Source organism: Camelus bactrianus, chromosome 7, assembly GCF_048773025.1.
Source record: "Camelus bactrianus isolate YW-2024 breed Bactrian camel chromosome 7, ASM4877302v1, whole genome shotgun sequence".
In the NCBI taxonomy this organism is placed as follows: Eukaryota; Metazoa; Chordata; class Mammalia; order Artiodactyla; family Camelidae; genus Camelus; species Camelus bactrianus.
In genome coordinates, this window is record NC_133545.1 from 41081865 (window position 1) to 41104503 (window position 22639).

General features: G+C 38.6%; 1 protein-coding gene across 5 annotated transcripts in view; it reads right to left on the reverse strand.

Moving 5' to 3' along the window:
- Positions 1 to 22639, reverse strand: part of PLEKHA8 (pleckstrin homology domain containing A8) — a 57209-nt gene that overhangs the window by 15704 nt on the left and 18866 nt on the right. For 4 of the 5 annotated variants that reach the window (XM_045508097.2, XM_045508096.2, XM_010971410.2 and 1 more), the window contains exons 2-12: positions 19635 to 19751; positions 18486 to 18641; positions 16926 to 17050; positions 14006 to 14164; positions 12933 to 12973; positions 11298 to 11455; positions 9248 to 9407; positions 8755 to 8840; positions 5530 to 5588; positions 5005 to 5135; positions 4302 to 4372 (exon numbers count right to left, since the gene is read on the reverse strand). In XM_045508097.2, coding sequence (XP_045364053.1) covers positions 4302 to 4372; positions 5005 to 5135; positions 5530 to 5588; positions 8755 to 8840; positions 9248 to 9407; positions 11298 to 11455; positions 12933 to 12973; positions 14006 to 14164; positions 16926 to 17050; positions 18486 to 18641; positions 19635 to 19656 — 1168 coding nt within the window. In that variant the 5' untranslated portion in view covers positions 19657 to 19751. The remainder of the gene's footprint in view (positions 1 to 4301; positions 4373 to 5004; positions 5136 to 5529; positions 5589 to 8754; positions 8841 to 9247; positions 9408 to 11297; positions 11456 to 12932; positions 12974 to 14005; positions 14165 to 16925; positions 17051 to 18485; positions 18642 to 19634; positions 19752 to 22639) is intronic. The other variant, XM_045508099.2, reaches the window with a different exon arrangement.

The window sequence follows — 22639 nt, forward strand, 5'->3', positions numbered from 1 at the left end:
AGTATAAAAACACTCATTATATGATGATAAACTACATATTCAGGATGAAGATCTCAGGAAATAATGTGGTCACAAGGTGGTAGATGGTATTGTATTTGTATATTTGGTCAAATGGTAGATATCCGACATAATTTTAAAAACACTACTAGTAGGAAACTACCCTCAAATTCCTTATAGTGACTAAGCTTCAGGCAAAATGAATTGTATGGCAAAAGCCAACTCAATAACCAGTTGACAGAGACAAACAAGTACCCAGAAATATCCTTTGTTACCTTCAGGCACCATGGAGATGAAAACTTGTATTGTAAACCAATTCTGCCATTAGAGGCATATGCTGTGAATAGTCCTGGAGACGGCATGACTCGATTCATATTCCTCAGTATGTTCAGAATAATTAGTAAAGTTATGACTTGGTGTCAAATATCTGATTAAGAGTTCTGACTTTCTCTCTTACAGCTCTCCTTGACTGTGAAAGCCTTTCATATTAAATACGTAACTAAGTATCCTTTAAATTTTCTTCTATTCTGGTGCTAGAGATCTTGGTTAGGTTAATGTGACCTGACATTTAAGGAATCTTTCTGAGGCGAGGGATGCGGCAATATGCTATCCCGCTGAGGGAACAGTGCAGAGCCCGTAACATTTAGGACAATGGTGCATGAAATGGCAGAGCAACTTTTCTTCCTTTTACTTACAAGGATGCTTTCTAAAGGCTCTTTTTGATGTGGCATCTGGGAATGGAGGGGTTCAGCTACAGGGTGGACCATTAAACATATTTGCCTTGTGTGCCCAACTCTTCCCTTAGAATGGTCTCTAGAGAATGTCAGAGGACTCTTGAGTTCACAGCAGCTTGTGGCATGAGACCACCCAAAATATTCCATTTTGACCATCATTATGGGGAATCCAAGTGATGACTCAAATCAAAAAGAGGCAGCATAAAGGCCAAGCCCAGATGCTGAAAACTCATTCTAGGTCACAGAACTGCAGCAATACCATGACTATTCATGCATCTTCCAGAGAGTTAATAGATGTCAGGGCTTCCACTGTGTCATTTAGGACTTTTCAGTATCATCTCCCATTTCCAAAGCCATTAAGATTATACAAGTTTTATGAGCATTTACATCAAAATCTTTCTTAAGCAGCATTTTCAAATTCAGGGGTGCCATCCAAGATTTATCCTTAATTTATTCCTACTAACTGTTTCGATGTTCTGAGATTAGAAAAATTTCCAGTCATTGGAGAACCAGCTAATGATCATGAAAAGGAGGCAAAATTAACTGATGCTATGGCTAACTAATTCCAGCCTTCAAATGCAGTCAAAATTCCCAGATAACAAAAATGTAGCCTAGTGACAGGTGAGTGTCAACATCTCAGCTCTAGATGAACGGGTCTCAAACGTTACATGGATTAAAGTCACTTGAATGATATGTGAACACATGTATCGCTGAGCCCCACCTTGGAGTTTCTGAGTCAGTAGATGTCAGGTGGGACTTGGTAGTCTGTATTTCTGTAAGTTTCCAGGTGATGAAGATGCTGGGTTCTTGGACCACTTTGAGAACCACTGACCTAGATTTGAGACACTAAGGAAGATACTTACTCTCTCTAAACCTCAGTTTACTTGCTGTAAAAGGGGCTTATTCAGAAGATTAAGTGAAATGTTTATGGAGAACCTAGTGTCACCCCAACACTGGGTGCTCTATAAATGGTAGCTGTTATTACAATAACTCAAAATCAATTTTAGAATTTAAAAAATGTAAGCTAATTTGCCTATCTATGGCATATAAATTGCACATACCTTCTCTTTTACCTGTATACCCAAACTCCCTCATTTTAGACAAGATACCAGTCTTATAATGGCTGTGATTTCAAAATGAGAAAAAAGAAGCCATTTATCCAGAAGAAATACGCATCAAGGAGTCTGTGAGTTCTGAATAGTTAATGTGTAAACATTTCTCATAAAGCTCTCTTTGTCTGCACAGAGTTTACTGTGCCTATGTCTAGAGGGGAAGAGGGTGGTTAGGGGAACTTTCTCCACATTGAACAGCAGCAGGAAACTAGGGATCCCCATAAGCAAAGATGATCTAAATCATGAAATCCTCAGAAATAATCCTGAGCATCAGGATGACTAAAATTTATAGTCCTCTTTTCCTTTCCACTGAAAGTAGTCCATAGGGGAAGACAGAGAAGGAAAAGCTGAAATTGGCTGTAATTATTTCAGTTTTGAAGCAGCATTTACCCTTCAAGTCTCCTCTCTCTTCACAAAGTCAACATCTCCAGGCCCAGTCTCCAAATCAAGTAAAAGGTAGGGGAGGAAAAGGGGCAGCAGTAGGGATGGGGGCAAGGCAGAAAGGGAATATCCTTAACTTCCTCTCCACCTCCAAGGGCAAAGCTTTTCTTTTCACTTGCTTGTGTCCCTTCTACTCCACCCCAGCTCCAGCAGAGGGGTGATGAGATTAGCATTCCCCACTTCCCCTAACACAGATAGCCACAACAAAGCAGTAGCATCCTGTGACATGTGGAGTCTGCACACAGTGCTGAATTCCATATTTTCTGTGTTTCCTGCAGGTGGTGAAGTCTTCCTCCCAGTGTGAAATTTCCATACTAAGAAGTTAGTCTAGAGAGAAATTTCGGGCTTGGCAACTGAGTTTTGTAAACCTTCCATTTGTAGTTTGGGACAAATAAACCCCATTTTCTGGCAGGTTATCAACTTTGTATATCATGATGAAAATATAAACAATAATAGAAGCTAACCTCTACGAAGAGCTTATTATGTACCAATTTTCTAATCTTCTCACATGAATTAAACCTATTTAATCTTTACAACAATCTTACTAGGGAAATCAAATCATCATTCCCATTTTATAGATGAGGAAACTTAGGCACAGAAAGGTTAAGTAAATTGCCTAAGGGCACAACACAACAGTGTATTAAGTGGTGGAATCCAGAGAGCCCATGATCTTAATCACTCCATAGAGTAATAAAGTTTGATAGATACCCAAGAATCATGTTTCAGTACTGAAATCAGGACAGAGAGGGGAGAATATAACTGAGACTGTCCCAGAAATTCAGGGATGTATGAGAAATGCAGATAGCTCAGGGATATTGTGAGAGAAATGAGGACCTTTGAGGCAAGGACCCCAAAGTGACCCTGCTTCAGGTCCTTGGTGGTCTTAACATGCCTTTCAATCTTTCAGAATTTCTATTACCTAACCAATAGAAACAGGTTAATGTGAGGATTAAGTTTTCTAAATTTTTTATACGGTGTTACAGAAATATCAGCTTTTACTGTTTCTTGGCACATCAGTAAGTTTCTAGACAGGGAGACCTGGGAATATCACGAGGGGGCAAGATCTGTCAGGACTCATGATCCACAGAGAGGACTAATAAAAGGGAAAAGAACTTACCCCAACATGGACAAAATGCTGCAATGAATACTGGCTCCTTTTCCCCAACGAAGCATCTAATTCATTCATTTCAGTATTTGCAATCATGGCTGCTTAAAGCTTGACCCTGTGCTTCTCTACATCCTAATAAAGTTAATATGGAATTTCATTCCCATTGCCCACCCTGCCAAAGCCTCAATACCCATCCGGAAATGACTTCCTAGAGGCCAAGACTGAGAGTTCAGCCACTCTGTTAGGAGCACTGTGGAGATGCTTCCAAGTCGTCAATGTTTTCCAAAAGTGGTCTGATACATGCACTGATCCACCCACCTATCTACCCACCCATCCAATGTTTATTAAGCACCTATAATGCTCCAGTCACTGCATTAAGATGCTGAAGATATAGGACAATCTCCTTTGACCAAGGCCTTCATCCCAGTCTCAACTAGCACTACAAAAATGGGGCACTCAGGGCACTTGAAGAGTACAAGATGGTGACCAACCCTTCATCTCACTCCAGAGCAAATTCCCAGGGTTCCCCACACCCTCTCTTTTATGGTCTCCAAAACTAGCTTCTCTTTGGAAATTGATTATAGAAAACTACATAGTATCTCAAGATTATTTTAGGAAAAACTAGCTTCTTAAAATTATTAGGTTTTCCTATTAAGATTAAGAGATGGCTCTCTATTAATTTAGTTCTTCTTTAAGATACACTAATTTTTAATACATTAGATCTAGATTACCAGGTCACTACCTCACGGGTTATTTTTTAACAAAGCATGTAAGAAACAACTAATAAATAATAATGAAATTGAAAAGAAACAAAATCAAATCTTGAAAAACACACCCTATCTCCTCCTCCAGGGGTCTCCATTTCACATCTTATTCAATTAATCAATCAAAATGTGAAAAAACACTTACTCAGAGCTGTCTGGATGTCCTTTTCTCCATTTTTCACTTCTGTCAAAAATCCCTTCAAAAATTTGAGACCTCTAAAACAAAAAAGAGGAAGAAATATTCTTTTCAAAGTTCACTTATGTTGAATGGGTATAGAGAAATGGCAGGCGTCAGCTTCTTTTTCAGTAGTACCTTGGGCACAGCAATAAACAAGTGACATGGTAGTCCTTTCTGAGTTTCTCCCGTCATTCCCTTTAGCTTGCTCTAGACCCATCTAATGTGAAATACCTCAACAGTGGTTTTCAAAATGTGGTCCCAGGACAAGCCGCTTCATCATCACCTGGGAACTTGTTAGAAATGCAAATTCTGGGGCCCACTCCAGACTTACTGAATCAGAAACTCTGGGTTTGGGGTGGAGCAATGTGTTTTTTTAATAAGCCCTCCAGATAATTCTGATGCCACTAAAGTTTGTGATATACTGACTTAAAGACAAACCAATCAACTCTGTTGTCCTTTAAGAGTCCTATCTTACATTTCCTATTAACAATATTTATCACCATGAAGGGGAGGAGAAGCTGGTGTTCTATTCATCAGGCCTTTTAGAAAAGGCTGTACAGTTAGGTTATAGCCTTAACTCAGAAGTAGTCTCCTTTGCATAACAATTTTTTTGCCGGCAACATTTCAACTAAGCTGGATTTTGGCTGCTGCCCCAACCCTGCTGCCTTACCTCTTCAGCCACAAGAGGGCTTCTGTAGCTGAGTTCCTAACCTGGGCCACATCGGCCTCCACTTCATGCAGCACTATCTTCTGGAGGGTAGTAAACTCTTCCTTGTTGGTTATATACTTCTGATTTACCTTCTGCAGGAAAAGCAGGGAAACAATCTATGTTAAAAATGCTAAAGCAATCAAGCAAGGCAGTTTACTATGGAGACATAAGTGTGTCAAGCAGGCCTCTATTAGCTTCTTCCTTGTGTTTTCAAAGTAATGGGTGTTTAAAAATTATTTTTAATAATGTGTTTCTTTTATTTGAGAATTCTTATGAGGCTTATGCTAGAATTAAATAGTTAGTCTCAGGGTTTTAAACTACTGTTTTTAAAGTTTTTTTTAAAGTTTTTTCGTGAGAAACGTTCTCACAGCTGGCCTATACTTTTCATCCTGAGTATAAACTCAGCAATCATTTGTTTCTGAATGAAATTTCATGCAACTACTCCCTCCAAATACACAGTCTCTAGAGACAAGCTCAAATATTCACCTTAATATTTCCAACTAGATCCATTTTAACAGGAGCAAACACCGTAGGGCCAAGTTTGTCTAGAAGAAAAGATTGAAAATATCTTTGAAAAGGTAATTCTTTCAAGTGGAAAATATTCTTTATACTAACGACGGATTTAACAGATCCCCCTCCCCTCAACTTCCATTTTTTGCTTTTAAATCATTGTCTGAACATAACCTTCAAAGGCCTCTAGGACACTATCAACGACTTTTCCTATTGCACTGCTCTGAGGTGAGTAAGTATAATAAGGTCCGAAGGGCAGGGGAGGATAATCTTCTAAGTTTAGAACGCATGGTGTAATCCTTGGGCTGCACTGTCCAAAACGGTAGCCACTAGATGTGTGGCTATTGAGCAATTGCAATATACCTATTTCACACTGCAATTTACTGTAAGTGTAAATATATACCAGATTTCAATGACTTAGTACCCAAAAAGGAATGCAAAAATCTCATTAATGATTCTTTTATATTGATTCCATGTTGAGATGATATTTTGGATATATTAAATTAGAGAAAATACATTATTAAAATTAGTTTTCTCTGTTTTGCTTTGCTATTGTAATGTGCCTGCTAGAAATTCTGAAATTATATATGTGGTTTGAATATTTTTGTTGGGTAAGAGCAACTAAAAAAATTACACAAAGGGGTATAGCTAAAAAGTCGGAAAAGAAAATATAATAAAATTCTAAAAAATACCTGACTTTTCCAAAAGAAAGGCAGAAACAAACGTAGGTAACTAAAAAGCTAAAAGAGGAAATAAAATAGAATACTGAAAAAAAAATTGTTTAATTGGCTAGAAATCAAGAAAGGAGTAAAAAGGAACAAAGAACAGATGAGACAAATAGGAAATAAATAGCTAGATGGTACAAGCACAGAGCCAGACAGCAGGCTTAAATTCATCTAAACACTATAATTTACTACATTAATACAGTACAGGAAAAAACATGATAATTTCAATAAACATGGAAGATACATTTTGTAAAATTAACTCATTCATGATAATAAAAAACAACTCAACATACAAAAGTCAACAGCTATTAATGAACAATTGGAAAATGAAATACTTTTTATGATAGCACAAAAAAAATCTAAAATTTATTCCTACCAAAAGATGTGTAAAACTGCTACACTAAAAATTATACAGAACAATGTTGTGAAGAAAAGAAGACCTAAGTAAATGGAGAGATAAAGCACATTTGCAGATTGTAAGACTCAATGTAGTTTAATATGTCAATTCCTTACTAATTGGTTTACATATTCAATGTAATCCTAATCAAAATCCCAACAGGCTTTTTAATAGAAATTGAAAAGCTAAAATTTATATGGACATGCAAAAGACCTAGAAATGCCAAAATATCTTGTAAAAAAAGAACAAAACTGAAAGACTTAACATGTCTGATTTCCAGTCTTACTATAAAGGCACAGTAATTAAGATACTGTAGTACAAGCATAAGGAAAAAGAAACAAATCATTGGAACAGAAGAGAGTCCAGCAGACCCACATTTATACAGTCAATTGGTTTTCAAAAAGCTGCAGAAGTAATGCAAAAGGGAAAAGATATTTTTTCAGCAAATGGTTCCTGAACAACCAGACATAAGAAGAAGAAGAAAAAGGAGTCTCAACCCTTACCTGACATCACATACAAAAACTAATTCCAAGATGGATCATAAATGTAAGCATAAAATCAAAATTAAAGAGTGTAGACAATACAGGACACTATCTTTATGACCTTGGAGATAAACAAAGATTTCTTAGGACACTGAAAGCACTAACTGTAAAAGAAATAAAATCGATAAATTGGATTTCATGAAAATTAAAAACTCTGCTCTTCAAAAGAAATAAGCAAGCAATAGTCTGAGGGAAAACATTCATAATGAGTATCTACAAAGAAATGTTATCCAGAACATACAAAGAACTCTTACAGCTCAATAATAAAAAGAAAATTAACCAACTTTTAAAAATGGATTAAAGATTTGAACAGACTTCACAATGGAAGAGATAGCACTGGCCAATAATGAGATGAAAAAGTGCTCAATGTCATCAGTCATCAGGGAAATGCAAATTAAAGCCATAACAAGATAACACTAAACACTCACAAGAATGGCCAAAATCAAAAATACTGATACCACCAAGTGCTCGTGAAGATGTGAAGCAACAAGAATACTCATACACGGCTGCTGGAAGTGTACAATGGTGCAACCACTCCCTACAAAATTAAATATATAAACCCTATGAATCAGCAGTTTCACTCCCAGTTATTTACTCAAGAAAAATAACATACGTCCACAGTCACCAAAGCGTTCAGAGCAATTCCACTTATAATAGCCCCAAACAAGAAACTACCCAAATGTTAATCTGTAGGAGAATGAATAAACAAACTATGGTATACTCACTTAGCAGAATACTATTCACCAATAAAAAGGAATCAGCTACTGATACACGTAACAACAAAGATGAAAACATTATACCGAGAGAAAAAGCCAGATGCAAAAGAGTACGTAACATGATTTTATTTAAATGAAATTTTAGAACAGGCAAAACTAATCTATGGTGACAGAAATCAGAATGGTTGCCTTGGGCTGGGTGATGGGTTGGGGACTGACCGGAACAGGGAACATTCTGGGGTGATGAAAATATTCTCTGTCTTGATAAAGGTGTGGATTACATAGGTATATGTATTTCTCAAAAGTACCTGAATCTTAACAGTTAAGTTCTATATAAATTATACCTTGTTTTAAAAAAAAGATACATAATTAAATGGATTATACAGCAAATTTCAACACATTAGCAATTCTTAGTACTATAAAAGTAAATGCAATTTAAACTTAAATAAATTTATAATTTTTTTAAATCAGAAAAGTTTTAGCTGGTAAAATTTTTTCATAGTACCAATGGATTTGAAGGTCTATTCCTCAACTACTTTTGACTTCCTCTTTTTAACTACTATTTCTAGAAAACAGAATTCCCTTTTTTAATTACACAACTCTGAGATTGATATTTAGTCATAATTAGAAATGAAATGAGAATATGCAGTAATACTTAAGGCCACACAGTTTTAACTGTATGTGGCTGGTGATATAAAGAGGTAGGTAAGAAGAATGGTCACCGCACTGTATATGTATTTCAGGACATTTCTATTACAAAATAACTGCAATGAAATAGATTCTAGAGGCTAATGAATTTAAGGCAGATCCAGCAATCTTACCTAATACTGGAACCACAGCATAACACGATGCTAAGAATGCTTCTGTGGGAATGCCACTGTCTTCCAGAAGTTCAATGTCACTAAAGCTAAACAATTTGGTGATACAGAAGAGGAAAGATCGAAAATGCAACATTAGAACACTCTGCAGTTCAGAGAGTCATGAAAACAGCTGCCCCTCTGTAGGTCAAATCATTTAACCTGATTTCGCAAATATGCCCCAGTGATTATTTTTCTATTATAATACGATCTAATAAAAATCATTTTCCAAAGATAATCCACCAAAGCAAGCTAAAATTTGTTGACAGAGTGTGCTTGCACAATCCAATTCCTTCTTATCCACTGCTTCAGACAAGGTCAACAGTGAAGCAAATACTTGGTATATCATATTCTCCGTTCTGTTAGAATACGCTGTCACCTGAAAGGAACACCAGGATGGATTTCCCAGAAGAAAATCTGTATCCAGCTGTCAGTAATTTCAGAGAGTATAGAATACCTGGTGTTCATGGTACTAAAGAAAGTTGGGATAACTTCTTGGCCTTCTTCCCAGTGGGATTCTGGACAGCTGCCTGAGGAGTTTGGTTCTGGCTCTGCCACGTCGCTGTCATGATTTCCCAGGTTCACCTCTCCATCTTCCTTTGTTATTTCCCCTTGGACTGCAAAGTACAAGATACCTATTACTAACGTTTTATTTTATTATAAAAAGTAATATATATATACATACATATATATGGGTGTGTATGTATATTGCTGAACATTTCTAACCCAGAAAAGTATACAGAAAGAAAACTTAGGGAAATACTATACACATACATATACACATATAAACAAAATTGGGTTTAAATATATGCAGATTTTTATCCTGCTTGCTTTCACCGAACAGTACATCAGGAATATTTTCATTATCATTCAGTACTCTTCAAAACATGATTTAAAAAAAACCATGTAGTACTGTATCATGCTTATATGAAGGGCATTTGGTGGTTTCTAAAATTTTAGTATTATAAATACAGTTGCTCCTCATTATTAGTGTGTTCTGCATCTGTGGATTTGTCTTCTTGTAAAGTTTACTCATAATACTAAAATCAATGCTTGTGGAAATTTGTAGTCATTTGTGGACATGTGCAGAGTGCTGAAAAAAATCTGAGTTACCTGCCATGCACGTTCCCAGGTGAGGTCAAACAACGTGAGACTCTGCCTTCTTGTTTCAGCTCCCATGTACACAAATATGTTTGTTTAGTGCCATGTCTTTTGCATTTTTGTGCATTTTATAGTTGATTTTGCTGTCTAAAAGGACCCCCAAGTGTAGTGCCATCTGACATTCCCAAGCACAAGGCTGTGATATGCCTTATGAAGAAAATACACGTGTTATGTCAGCTTATATAAGATAAGCTTCATTCAGGCATGAGTTATAGTGCTGTTGGCCATGGATTCAAAGTTAATGAATCAATAATATATATTAAACAAGGTGTCTTTAAACAGAAACACACATAAAACAACATGATGTACTGATCAGTTGATGAAAATGTGAAGAAAGGCTTGCAGGAACCTAACCGTGTATTTCCCCTAGGAGCCATGATTCAGTCTTCGCTAATTCAGTATCTGCAGTGACTTTACAGAGCATAACTGCCATGAATAATGAAAATTAACTGTAATGTCATAAAGAACATCCCTTCCACAGACATTTGTCCTTAAATATCATTATTCCCTGAGGACAAATTCCTAGAATAAAATTACTGGGTCAAGTAATAGTATTGTTTTAATAGAAATTCTCCTGTCTTTATTATTTACTCACAGGATGACACTTTAGCGATGCATAGATTGCTTGCTGCAAATTAACAGCTATGAAAATACCTCTTCTTCCCCAACTCATCAGAGATGAGGAAACTTTTTAAAAAAATTTGTTTCCAAAATACTTATTACACACTTACAACACAATTAAAAGCTCTAATACAGTTGTCTTGGACTGATCTGAAGTTGGTTTTAGTGCTTAGAGCCAATGGAATTAGTAAATTCAAAAGGGCAGGATTTTCAACTACAGGCTATTACCTGAAATTTGGGGATCTGGCCTGATGAACACAGAGAAAGCCAGGTGAAAACCTAATGGTGGCTGGTGAATTATGACATCCTCAGGCCTCACCAGAAACCAAGAGGATGGAAAACTGAACTGCTATAACTTTACACACTCTTTAGTCTCACATCATAGTCTAAGTTCAAGGGACTTTGAGATTCAGAGTGGAAGGCCAGTGAAATACTCATACTGTCTACAAAGTCAGCACAGACAGCTACAACTCACTGAAGCCCATGAATATTACAGCTAAGAACAGTGGGAAAATTCCTCTTCATTCTGTCTTTTCAACACAGGGGTCAGATGGGATGACAGAATGTTGTCAAGTGACCTGTTTACCTAACCAACATCTGCCTCAGAAGCCACCTTGGTATTCCTGTCTTGAGGTCAATCCCACAAGTGTCACATCATGGACAATGAATGAAACCCCCTCAACCCTTTTATTCAATGGTTTGCTTCAGACTTTTTTAGCTTTTACCTGTTATATTATCATCTGTATTTTCTTCACTTGATATGCTGCAATCTGTCTCTGCAGGTTTCAAACATAAGGAGCTCTTGTTTTTCATTAGGATTTCTTCATCATCATTTATTTCCATATTTAAAGATCCATTTTCAAAACTGTTTAACTCCATTTGCCTAAAATTTTTCAGAAGTTTGAAAAAAGCCCAGAAGTCCAATTAATTGGTAATAAACAGACTGCATAGATAGATCTTATTCTGAGGGATGGGGGAAGGGCTCACAATAACCAACTTCTTCTAACATTGATAAAAAAGTAGAATTATAAATCAAGTCAAGTCTCTCAGCCCCTGCCTGTGCTGGGAGCAGGCCTGTCTCCAGGCTGAAGTTCAGAAACCAAAGAGCCATTCTGGCTCTTCGTCACCTTCAGCTGATACAAACTTCCTGCTCCCCACCAGCAACAGGAAACAGTCATTGACAGCTCTTTGGTTTTCAATCGGTTTTTCTATAGTTACCACATTTAACACTTTCCTCACATTCCCCAGCTTCTTCCTGGGAGGTTTTCTGTCCCCAGCTCTCTAATCACTGGCCACTTTCATTTGTTTGCCTAGCATTTAACTGTCTAGAAGCCACAAGCTGCGGTCAGGAGAGAGTACTCCCTGCAACCTATGTCTGACAGAAAAAACCCAGAGGACACAATACATGCTGAGCATCTGTTGCTCTTCAGGGTAACAGAAAAGGCTACTTAATACACAACTAGAATAGCTGATTCTGTTAAAGGAACAGTCATAACATCTTATTATAAGTAACCAGACCCAGTCAAGTTAGAACAAAACCATTTTCTGCTTATAAGAATAAAGGAAAAAGGTCCAGGCTACATAGTGACTCTAGGAAAAGCATTTGTTTTCTAAAGAAATACTGTATTTCAACTTAGCAATTAAAAACGTAGGAGTATATTGATGAAATACCTCAAAAGAAAAAATAAATCTACAAAGGTGTTCCTAGTAGAAATATTTAGAACAGGAGAAAATTATTAACCAAATTGGGGAACAATTCTTGTACTAAAGAAGCAAACAACAGTACATCAGAAGATGAAATACTAAATAATAATTTGGAAGGACAAATACAGACTATGTCAAAATTCGGGAATGCTTATATGAAATAATAACTGAATAAAGACCCCAAATAATAGGAACACGACTGTGTAAATGTATTCTTTAAAAAATAGTTCAGATTTTGATATTAAGTTCTTTTTTTAACCTGTAAAGCTACCTAAAATATTTAATTTTTAAACAAAACAAAATAGCACTGTCTTTTCTGGATAAAAGCACACTTAAATTAATGCTCAGCTCCTCTGTTAGACAGGAGGTTCCAACACTCAGTACATCAGAGATTAAAAGTTACTAGATGTGATGTGTGAGATCCATATCCTGGGGAAATGCAAACATTTTCCCTAGTAGTCAGTGCAAAGGAAAGGTCTGCAATGCTTCAGGCTCACTCAAATGAGGAAAATCAGATACTGTTTCCTTTTGTTATCACCTCAAATCATGAGAAAAACCACCATATAATAAAAATATTCTTAAAAAAAACAAGAAATACCAATATCCTTAGTTTTATATTTTTAAAAAGATGGAAAAACAAAAAATTGTTACTGTACCTTTCCAATGAATTATGAATTGGCACAATAGGATGTTTCATCTTTAAAAGAAGCAAAGAAATGAAAGTTCACACGTTAAACTTCCAACAGAGCATATTTAGAGTTTTATTATATATGAAAGTGGTAAATATGACCATAATATACTGTCCCACTCAACAGGAACAATTTTAGGTCCTCCCCAAAGAGGGAATCATTAATCCCAACCAGTCTGTCATAGTTTTTCAAAGAAGGCTACCCAAATTTCTAGGAAAAAGGAAGATGGTCTTTCAAAGGGCCTAATTATGATAGTTAAATCCTTGGTGGTTAGCTTTCTTGTAATTACAGTTATGCTTATTAAACATTAATAAATGCCAAACTATGACACAGCATAGTATCAAACACTGGAAATATAAAGGAAAACAGTATGGGGTTCCTGCCCCTAAGGTAATTTCAATATAGAGTAAAGCTAAAACAGGAGATTGCACGGAGTAGGAGCTCTTGGCCCCATTAAGGGATTCAGGGAAGGAGATTAAATTTTGAAGGATGAATAAGAGCTAACCACAGAAAGACAGGTGAGAAGGGCATTCTTGGCATTGGGAAATGGCACAAAGAAGTAGGGGGCTACAAGCATAACACGTTCAAGGCAGGTTATGACAGAGAGAGAAGTTGGTGATGTGGGAAGGGACTCAGAAGTTTCACTTTAACCTGTAGGCAATGAGGGAGCCACTGAAAGGTTTCAGAAAAGCGGTTCAATTTACACTGCATGAATAGATATGCAGTAGGCTGCCTGGAAGGGTCGGTCAGGCTGAAGGTGACTAGTGAGAAGGCCACCACCCACCTCAGCAAGACTCACTGGACACGAAGGCTGGAGAAGAGGTTAGCTACATCACAGACAAGTTGAGGTGGTAAAACTGCCAACAGTGACTGACTGCATATGAGGGACTGAGGGCAGATATAAAAGTGGACATAAAGGAAAGTCCACTACAAAAATGTTTTTATCAGTGGCCAAAGGGTGATGGAGAACACAGCTCAGTATATCACTTTCTTAACTCTTCATTATGCCCTGCTGCAGGCAAGCTGAGCTGGACTGTTACCTTGTTGGACTTGAGCATGGCCAGCTGAGGTGATCCTGGGGGAGTGCGATAGAGCAGCTCAGAAGTGAAGGCTGCATTTGCGATCTGCATGCATTCTTCCAAAGTCTTCAGAAAAGTATTGCAGGTTGATTTCAGCAGAGTTCCCACATCAATTCCCTCCTACGAAACAACCAGAGTGGAAGATTCTTTTACTGTACCCAAAAGGAAAAAAAGCACAATTGGAGAATGCCCTTAGAGATTTTTAATCCACCAGATAATAGTAATAATGTTCCCATTTATTTTGCTGGACAAATAATGTGTATCAGTTACAAAAGAAAAAGACTGAGCAAGTCCAACTTATCTATTAACCATACACAAGCCTTACCCCCAAGCTGCCCTTTATGCTCACCCACCACTCCAACTGAAGGCAACAACTTCTTTCAACTCAACAATATTGTATGTCAGTACTACGTTAGGTGCTGACTGCAGCGCCCTTATGGAGTTTCCAGTCTATAAGGGGTGGCAGACAAGAAACAGAATCACACAGACTGAAGACCGTGGCGTCAATGGAAAAATGTCTCCCATTGCCTGAGTAAAAACGAGGTTCTAGAACAGAAGCATTAGAAACAACAAATCATATGTGGTTTGCTTTCAAAACCGGTCTTTTCCACTTTCATTACAGATGAGTCTAAGTGGAACTGGAATTCTTTTGAATATCTAATCATTTTTTTTACCTCCAAACTACTATTTCACTTGTTCAGGGTGATTTTCCTCTGGATATACATATTAGTAAGTCATTCAGGAAACTGAGGCCGCCCCTGACAGAAGAATACGGAAAGCACATCTTAGTGGTATTAAAGTAACCAGATTGGGCCCAAGATGGAGTCACTCATGCTAGGCCTCATATCAGCAAACAGAAAATTTAGCTAAGTTTCCGTCCTGGGTTCTCCCAGAAAAGGCAGGCCTAGGTCAACCAATCAGTGCTAGACTGCTCAGCACAAGTTACCTGACCCGGCTCCAAGACTTCCCTTTGCTCCACATAAGAAAAGTAACCCTGTTTACCCAAACAGCAAATGCACAGTATAATGTCCTTGTTCCTGTTCACTCTGGGCTATAAAAATGTCTAGCCTTGTACAGCTCTTCACAGCTCCTTTCTATCTGCTAGATGGGATGCTGCCCAATTCATGAATTGCTGAATAAAGCCAATACGATCTTCAAATTTTACTCAGTTGCATTTTGTTCCTTAACAGTGGCCTCTATATTTTCCTCAATTTTTTATTTCTAACAAGCTAGGTGTTACTGGTCATGAACCACTATGATTCAGACACTATTTACAATGTGTTGTTTTTTCCTAAACCACCAAGAAATTCTCACACACTAGTTGGGTATCCCACAATTCTGACACAATCTACTCGGAAATAGCGTCAGTTCTTGCAGGTTAAGTGCTCAGTCCTACAAGACTGCTCCCCATCCCCACTTCAGTCACCAATGGCAAGTCCAGGTTGTCACTTATGCTACTGACTGACCTGCCATAGACTGAAGATTCCAACAACCCCCTCCTTGTGTACGGTCCAATAGTCACCTCATTAACATAACAAAAGACACTATTATCACTCTTATCACAGGAAATTCCATGAGTTTTTTTTTTTTAGGATCTCTGTGCCAAAAACTAGATGAAGACCAAACATATATTTCTTATTATAAATCACAATATCACAAGCACAGTTTCATTAGCAAGTTCCCAAGGCACTTACTATAAACACTTCTTTGAATTAAAAATTGCTGTGTTCACTTTTTCCTTTCCCTCTAGACCAGGGCTTCTCTACCTTGGCACAACTGGCACTGGGGCTGGCTAATGATTGGAGCAGGAGATGCAGGGGGAGTGGCTCTCCTATACATTGCAGGTATTAAGCAGCATCTAGTCTCTATACCCATTAGATACCAAGAGCACATCCTCAGTAGTGACAACCAAAAATGTCTCCTTCACTGCCAAATGTCTCCTGAGGGGCAGAACTGCTCTGGGTTGAGAATCACTGCTTGAGACTATAACATCCCAAGAGCAGGACTGAAATGCTCTTTAGTACTCCTCCCCCTCCCTCCCCCAGCACAGTGTCTTGTATACAACAGGCAGGTGCTGAGTGAATAAGCAAGCCTCCCAAAAAGTGAATGAAAATGAGTTAAACCACGTTTATTAAAAAACCTGAGGACGCATACCCTACTATGTAGCATAGTCCTATAGTACTTAAGAAAAGTAATTTAAAACCATTAATTATAGTCTGCAGGTTCTTCACTTTGCAGGCACTGTTTTTCAGATAACTTCCTTCCAAGCAGAGCAGATACCCCTCTTTGGTTAATGTCAGCCATTCAATACATAGCTTAACACCAGATAGATCTTTTAACAAATGTTTTAGAGTGAGTGAATAGCAACTTCAGTAATAAATAATAAAAAATTGCAATTCTTGCTGATGACAGAGATAAATAAAGTTGCATCTCTACCTTTACCTTTGAAAGCACTACTCTACACTAAAGCAGAATGATCATTATGAAATAAAACCCTGTTACAGTCTCATCAAAGGGGACAGATACGCATCACTGACAGATACGATGTTGGCATCTTGGGAGCCACATCAGTAGTATAGAAATGACTCTGTTAGACAGCTAAGATTTCTAAAAGTATCTTAAAAAGTGACACAAACTGGGGAGAAACACATCTTAATACATCAATACTAAAGTTAAAAGTTCCAAATGTTATCAATTAATCCTGAATTCTTCCCAGGAAGGAAGACTTCCATAGGCTGAAATGCCCGCATTTCTCCTCTGTTGAATTTTGTTACCTTTTTTCTTTGAAAAACAGTAAATTCCAAGGTAGGGATTGTGTAAGCATCACCTGTAAGCAACATCTGGGCTACTTTCCACGTGGCTAAGATGAATGGTATTTTACCTCAGAACTGGACACACCGGTTGTGGTCACTTCTTTTGTTTTATCCACTTGCTGAACAAGGAGATCACAGTACAGTCTTAGTTCCGACATTTTGGTTTTCAAGTTTTCAGTGTTTTCAGCAAACTCTAAATAACAAAATGATGAAGATGTCATGATCAGAATGAATAACTGACTTACTAGTCAGTATACTACACAGATAAGTGAAATGTAATTTATACCTAAAGTCAGATGCTTATAGCATGAGTTGCAGATATAAGTAAAGTTCTGGGAGCAAGAAAAAGGAGATTCAGGTCTTTTGACATAATCTACATTATTTCTTGAGTCAACATACTTAATGATCATCAGTACAGGAAAAAGGAGGCAATATACTTCTGATCCACTTCTATCAGAACTGGGAACAGAGTCAGGAGTTTACAGTCTGGGTCCCAGTTCTGCCTCACAATTTTCCTATCTGTAAAATGTGGTCACAGCTATATACTTATTAACACAGTGCTCAAAACTAGAACACTGTTTTGTAACAAGCAATTACCAGTAATAAGACAGCTTGTTATTTCAGAGGACTGGTCCAGCGTGCAGCCTGCAAAGCTAATGGCACCCTCTGCACATCTGCTGCTCCTTCATTAGCACGGCATCCAGCCACCATGGCGCTGAGGGCTCAGCTACAATCATTACTGCCTCTGCTTTCTTTCTCCATGAAAAAGCTGCACATTACCACTGATCTGAGTCAAAGCTAGCAGTGTCTAGAATTTGCTCCTGATTTAGCATTTAAAAACAACCAATAAAGAAGCCATTTTACTGTGTCTACTTGAAGAATTAAGCACATCTGCCATACATGTCATGAGAAAGGTCCCCTGAAACACTTTTTTCCCACAGGCCTCTCTCTCCAACCAACCTCTTCAAATATACACCCGGGGGGAGATGGGAAGGCAGCACCCAGAGCTCAGGCAGTAGCCCTGACTTGTGACTCAGTCCAAATAGAAAGTTACGCCGTCGTTCTCAGGAGACTTACTGATGTGGAGTTAAAGAGCATTAAGCAGCAGCAACCTGACAATTAAGTATCTACCCCAACTCAGGAAAAGGAATGGGAAAGCGAGGTGTTACTGCAGAAAGTACCCAGATCCAAGGCTTCTCTGGCTCATCTACTCTTCACCAAAGGTCAACTTTGTGCCAGATGAGGTAATGGGCAGTTTCATATCATCAGTGATCCTCATGGTAATCCTTCTAAGATAGGTAATTACCTCTTTTTAAAATATAAGGAAACTGAAGATTAGAAAGGTTAAATGATCTATGCCAACGTCACAAAGCCAGTACCCTACAAAACGATGATTTGAACCCAATTGTACCTGGCTCCAAAGCCTGCACTCTTTCTACTAACACATGCTAAAAAAAGAAGAGTTAGGTACAGATTGTTTAAATTCCACTGAGACATATATAGCATTTGTGTGATACAAAAAGCTGGCTATGGCTAGGTGGTCAGAAACAAGATAGCAAATATGGGAACCCAGAGGTGCTGCTGGGTGATCCCCAAGGTTCCCACACCAGAAGACAATCAATACTTGCCTTTTTCTTTCTGGGTCCTACTGTCTGTCAGGCAAGCCTTGGCTGACCCCAGGGCTACCAGCCACCGCTGTCTCTCAGCCACACTCCTGGCCTTCAGGTAGAAATACTGTTCCCCAGGGATTATCAGGTCCATGCGTGTGTTATCTACAGAATGAACTGGGAGCAAGGCAGCCGGAGGTCAGAAACATAGAAGAGCCCTATCTGGGTAGCCTCCACTCCACCCAGATTCTTGAGTTGAACTAGGGCCAGTTGCTGAGGACTTCTTCCAAGAAAGAATGTCAGCCCTTACTACATCTCCTAGTTTATTTATCTCTTCCCAGAGGCCTCTGCTGATGAAGAGGGAAAACTCTGCAATTGGCTCCAAGGTCTCACCAAGACTGCCCTAAAAAAGAATCACCCAAATCTTAGGATCTTTTATTAGAGAGAAAATCTCTCTTTTGGTGCGTGTGTGTGTGTGTGTAAAGCATGCTGCTCTGTGGCCCAAAAGGCTTGATGCAAACAAGTAAGGGTGCACTCTTTATCTCCCTGGGTTATTGGAAAGCAATCAAGAACACAGTATTTTTCCTTTTCTACTTTCCTTCACTAATCCTATTAAAAATGTGAGAATTCCCTCAGAGCCCTTCTGGAGAAGAAACAAGCAAGCCACACTCTCCTTCACCCCCAAACCCCATGCCCCATATTCTCTTCCAGTCACTTTCTGAGCCACATCTTCTCACTTTGTCTCAAGATTCCCAAAACCAAGAAATAAAGGCTATTTGTAGGTCTGGTAGGTGTTTGCCTGTTTTATTTTGAGTATGGTGGTGCTGGTGAGGTGTGTGTCCTGATTTAAACACAGAAGTGTTTCATGCCGCAATGAAAGGACAAGCTTTGCAAACAGCTCCTGGCCTCAGGTGAGCAGGCGCCTAAGGGATGAGCACTAAGTGTGTAGTTAAGCACACTTCTCTCATTTATTTTGACTATCTCTTAAACAACCTCCTTGTAAAAACTGGCTGCAGTTTTAGGTCTTACTGCAAGGCTTTCTTCTGGGACATAATATTGTACATCTTTGTACTAGGGGAGCAGCAGAGTAGGCAAGCAGAAGCCAGAACTTTTTTATTTCGGGGGAGAGACAAAAGAAAAATAAAACCTGCAACTCTCTCAGTTTCTCACCTTGAATTTCACAGACTGCCATCTGTATACTCCCTTTGCAACCTTTCCAGGCATCTTCAGGAGAATCATAGTAAGATAATATCCCCCCACAGAGAAGGAACCATCGAGGCTGCCAACCTGAAAACAGAAGCAAGAGCACGGTCTCAATGACAGCCCCCAGGACATAGAAACAGGACCTAACAAAGGATGCTGGACCCCAGCTCCAAGGAACCTACATTCCGCGAGAAATTCTAAGGGAAAGAAGTCAGTTAGAAAAGATCTGTATGTTTGATACCATTTTTGTTTAAAAGAAGTCTGGAAGGATCAGCAATAAATAGTGATAGGATTACTGATGAGTTTGTCAAGTCTCCTCAGCTGGATTTTTTTTTTTTCTTTCTCTGAAATGCCATAGCCCTTTAAGGATACATTTCTCTCACTGGACTCTTCTTGGCGGAGACAGAGAAGGCAGAGCCCCAAGGGCTGCTCAGATACATACCTGATGGGCCCTTGGGAACTGATTCACAAAAACCAGATGCATAAGTCACCAACTGATGTCAAAATAGTACCAATTTATTACTTTATAATAGGAGATTAGTACACTTCCTGGAGCACTCACAGCCTAAGATCACAGCACAGGGAGACTACATTTGTAATCAGGAGGTTGAACGGTCAGCACTAAATGTAAGCTCAGGCACAGGAGTCAGGTGGCAGGCAAGATGTTTCCCTCATCATTTACTTCGTCAGTCTGCTTTTCTAGGAACCAAAATACTCAGGCCTGCCAAGTATCATGTCTCTCAATTCCTTAAGTAAAACTGGATAAACACTAATTCTCAATATTTATCCTCTAATAATTCATACTTGTCACTGAAGTATCCTGCCCTAAAAGCCTTCTCACCAAAGATCAGCAATGTTTTCTAAAACTATGGCTTATGTTCCTCTTGTTACATCTTATATTGGGTACTTCTTCCCAGGGAAGCACCTAGATCCTTTAATGGATGTCAAGAGCCCCACAGCCTTATCTCAACACCCATACAAGTCAATTGTTGGCTGGAAAACCTCTTAGGATGAACTTGTAAATTTTATTTCAGAAGGCAATGCTTCCTTACTTTGGCTTCAAATTCTATGGAAATACAAACCTGAAGGCCACTGTTCTTGGCACAAACATTACAATCCAGGAAACCACACTGAGCATCAGACTATGTCTTGCTGAGCAGACAATCAGCATTCCTGGAATTAGATATTATTGCTGATATTTTAGCCCTTGCATTATTTATACCTTAGGCCACCTCCCCTCACTGAAACAGAAGAATCAATTCTTAAAAACCTGAGAAATGGAAGAAGCCTTTGAAATCACCTAGTCCAACCAGGTCCTTTTACAGAAAACGAAACCAGTCCCTGATAGATTAAGTGACCTACCTAAGGTCACACAGGAAGTACACAGCAGAACAGGGAAGTAAACTATGTCCTTCTACACTATCCCTCCCAGCATAACAACCCCCAAACGCTGACTCTCCATTGTTAGAAGGCTCTGGTATAGAACAGTAGCATGTCTCGCTTACAGCTCAACTCCTATGACTATGTTTGGTGCGAACACTCTCCAAATCCACCATGACTTTTGAGTAGAGGGACTTCCACTTGCCCTTAATTACCACATTTTATCAAATTTAGGATCCCATCTGTATTAGTCTGGGTTCTTCAGAGAAGCAGAACCAACACTATGTATGTATGTCTATATATAATCAGCTTATGCATTTATGGAGGCTGAGAAATTCTGAAGATCTGTAATCAGCAAGCTAGAGACTCAGGAAAACAAATTTGTAATTCCAGTCCAAAAGTCAGCAGGCGTGAGACCCAAGAAGAGCCGATGTTTCAGTCAGAGTCAGAAAGCAGGAAGAGACCAATGTCCTAGCTCAACAGGCAGGTAGGAGGCGTGCCCTCTTAGCCTTTTTGTTGCATTTAGGGCTTTGACTGATTGGATGAGACCCACTCACATTAAGGAAAGCAATCTACTTCACTCAGTCTACCAATTCAAATTTTAATCTCATCCAGAAACACCCAGACACACCCAGAATAATGTCTGGTCAAAAGGTCTGAGCACCTCATGGCCCAGGCAAATTGACATAGAAAATTAACCATCACACACCATCAATTTTAAGACAGACTATTATTTTATACAACACAAGAAAGAAAAAAACCTGCCCATAAAGCAATGACATGGCACTGATTCTAAGATACTTCCTGATTTCAGAGCTGTTGAAATGTCGGGGGAGAAAAAACAAACAGCCTAAAACTTGAAAAAAATGTCGTACTAAACTAGGCTTACCTTACAGGAATCTGAAAAATGTCAAACAACCCAAACACACACACCCAGCACAGCTGCAGCACACTTTAAAAGTAGCAGGTAAACTATAATAGTAACTGAAACACTTTTTCTGTGAGAGGTTCTGTATTCATCTAGGAGAAGTTATAATTACACTAGAAGAAGTTCAATTATTTTATTCTGCAGTTTGTAACTACAAAAATTACCACCAAGAAAAACTTTTCTTTAACACACACAGTTCCTAGAATTTCAGAAAGCAGGTTAAGAGCCTGCAAAAGTCTCATTCCCATTATCCAAGAATTAATGGCACAGCAGTGGGGAGTCCAGAGTAGCATCAAGACACACTGCTCTTTTATGATGTTCAGTTCTGGGAAGCTCAGATGCAGCTCAGGAATGATGGATGAATTGCATGAGAAAAAAGGCATGGATAACAAAGAGGCCATTAATTTACTTCCTGTTTTAAATTAACCTGCTATTACCTTGGCTGGCGTGATGGTTAATTTTACCTATCAACTAGACTGGCCTAAGGGATGGCCAGATAGCTAGTAAGACATTATTTCTGGTGTGTCTGTGAAGGTGTTCCTGAGACATATTAGCATTTGGATCAGTAGACAGAGTAAAGACTGCCCTCACCAATGCAGATGGACATCATCCAATCTAACGAGGGCCTGAATAGAGCAGAAAGGCAGAGGAAGGGTGAATTTGC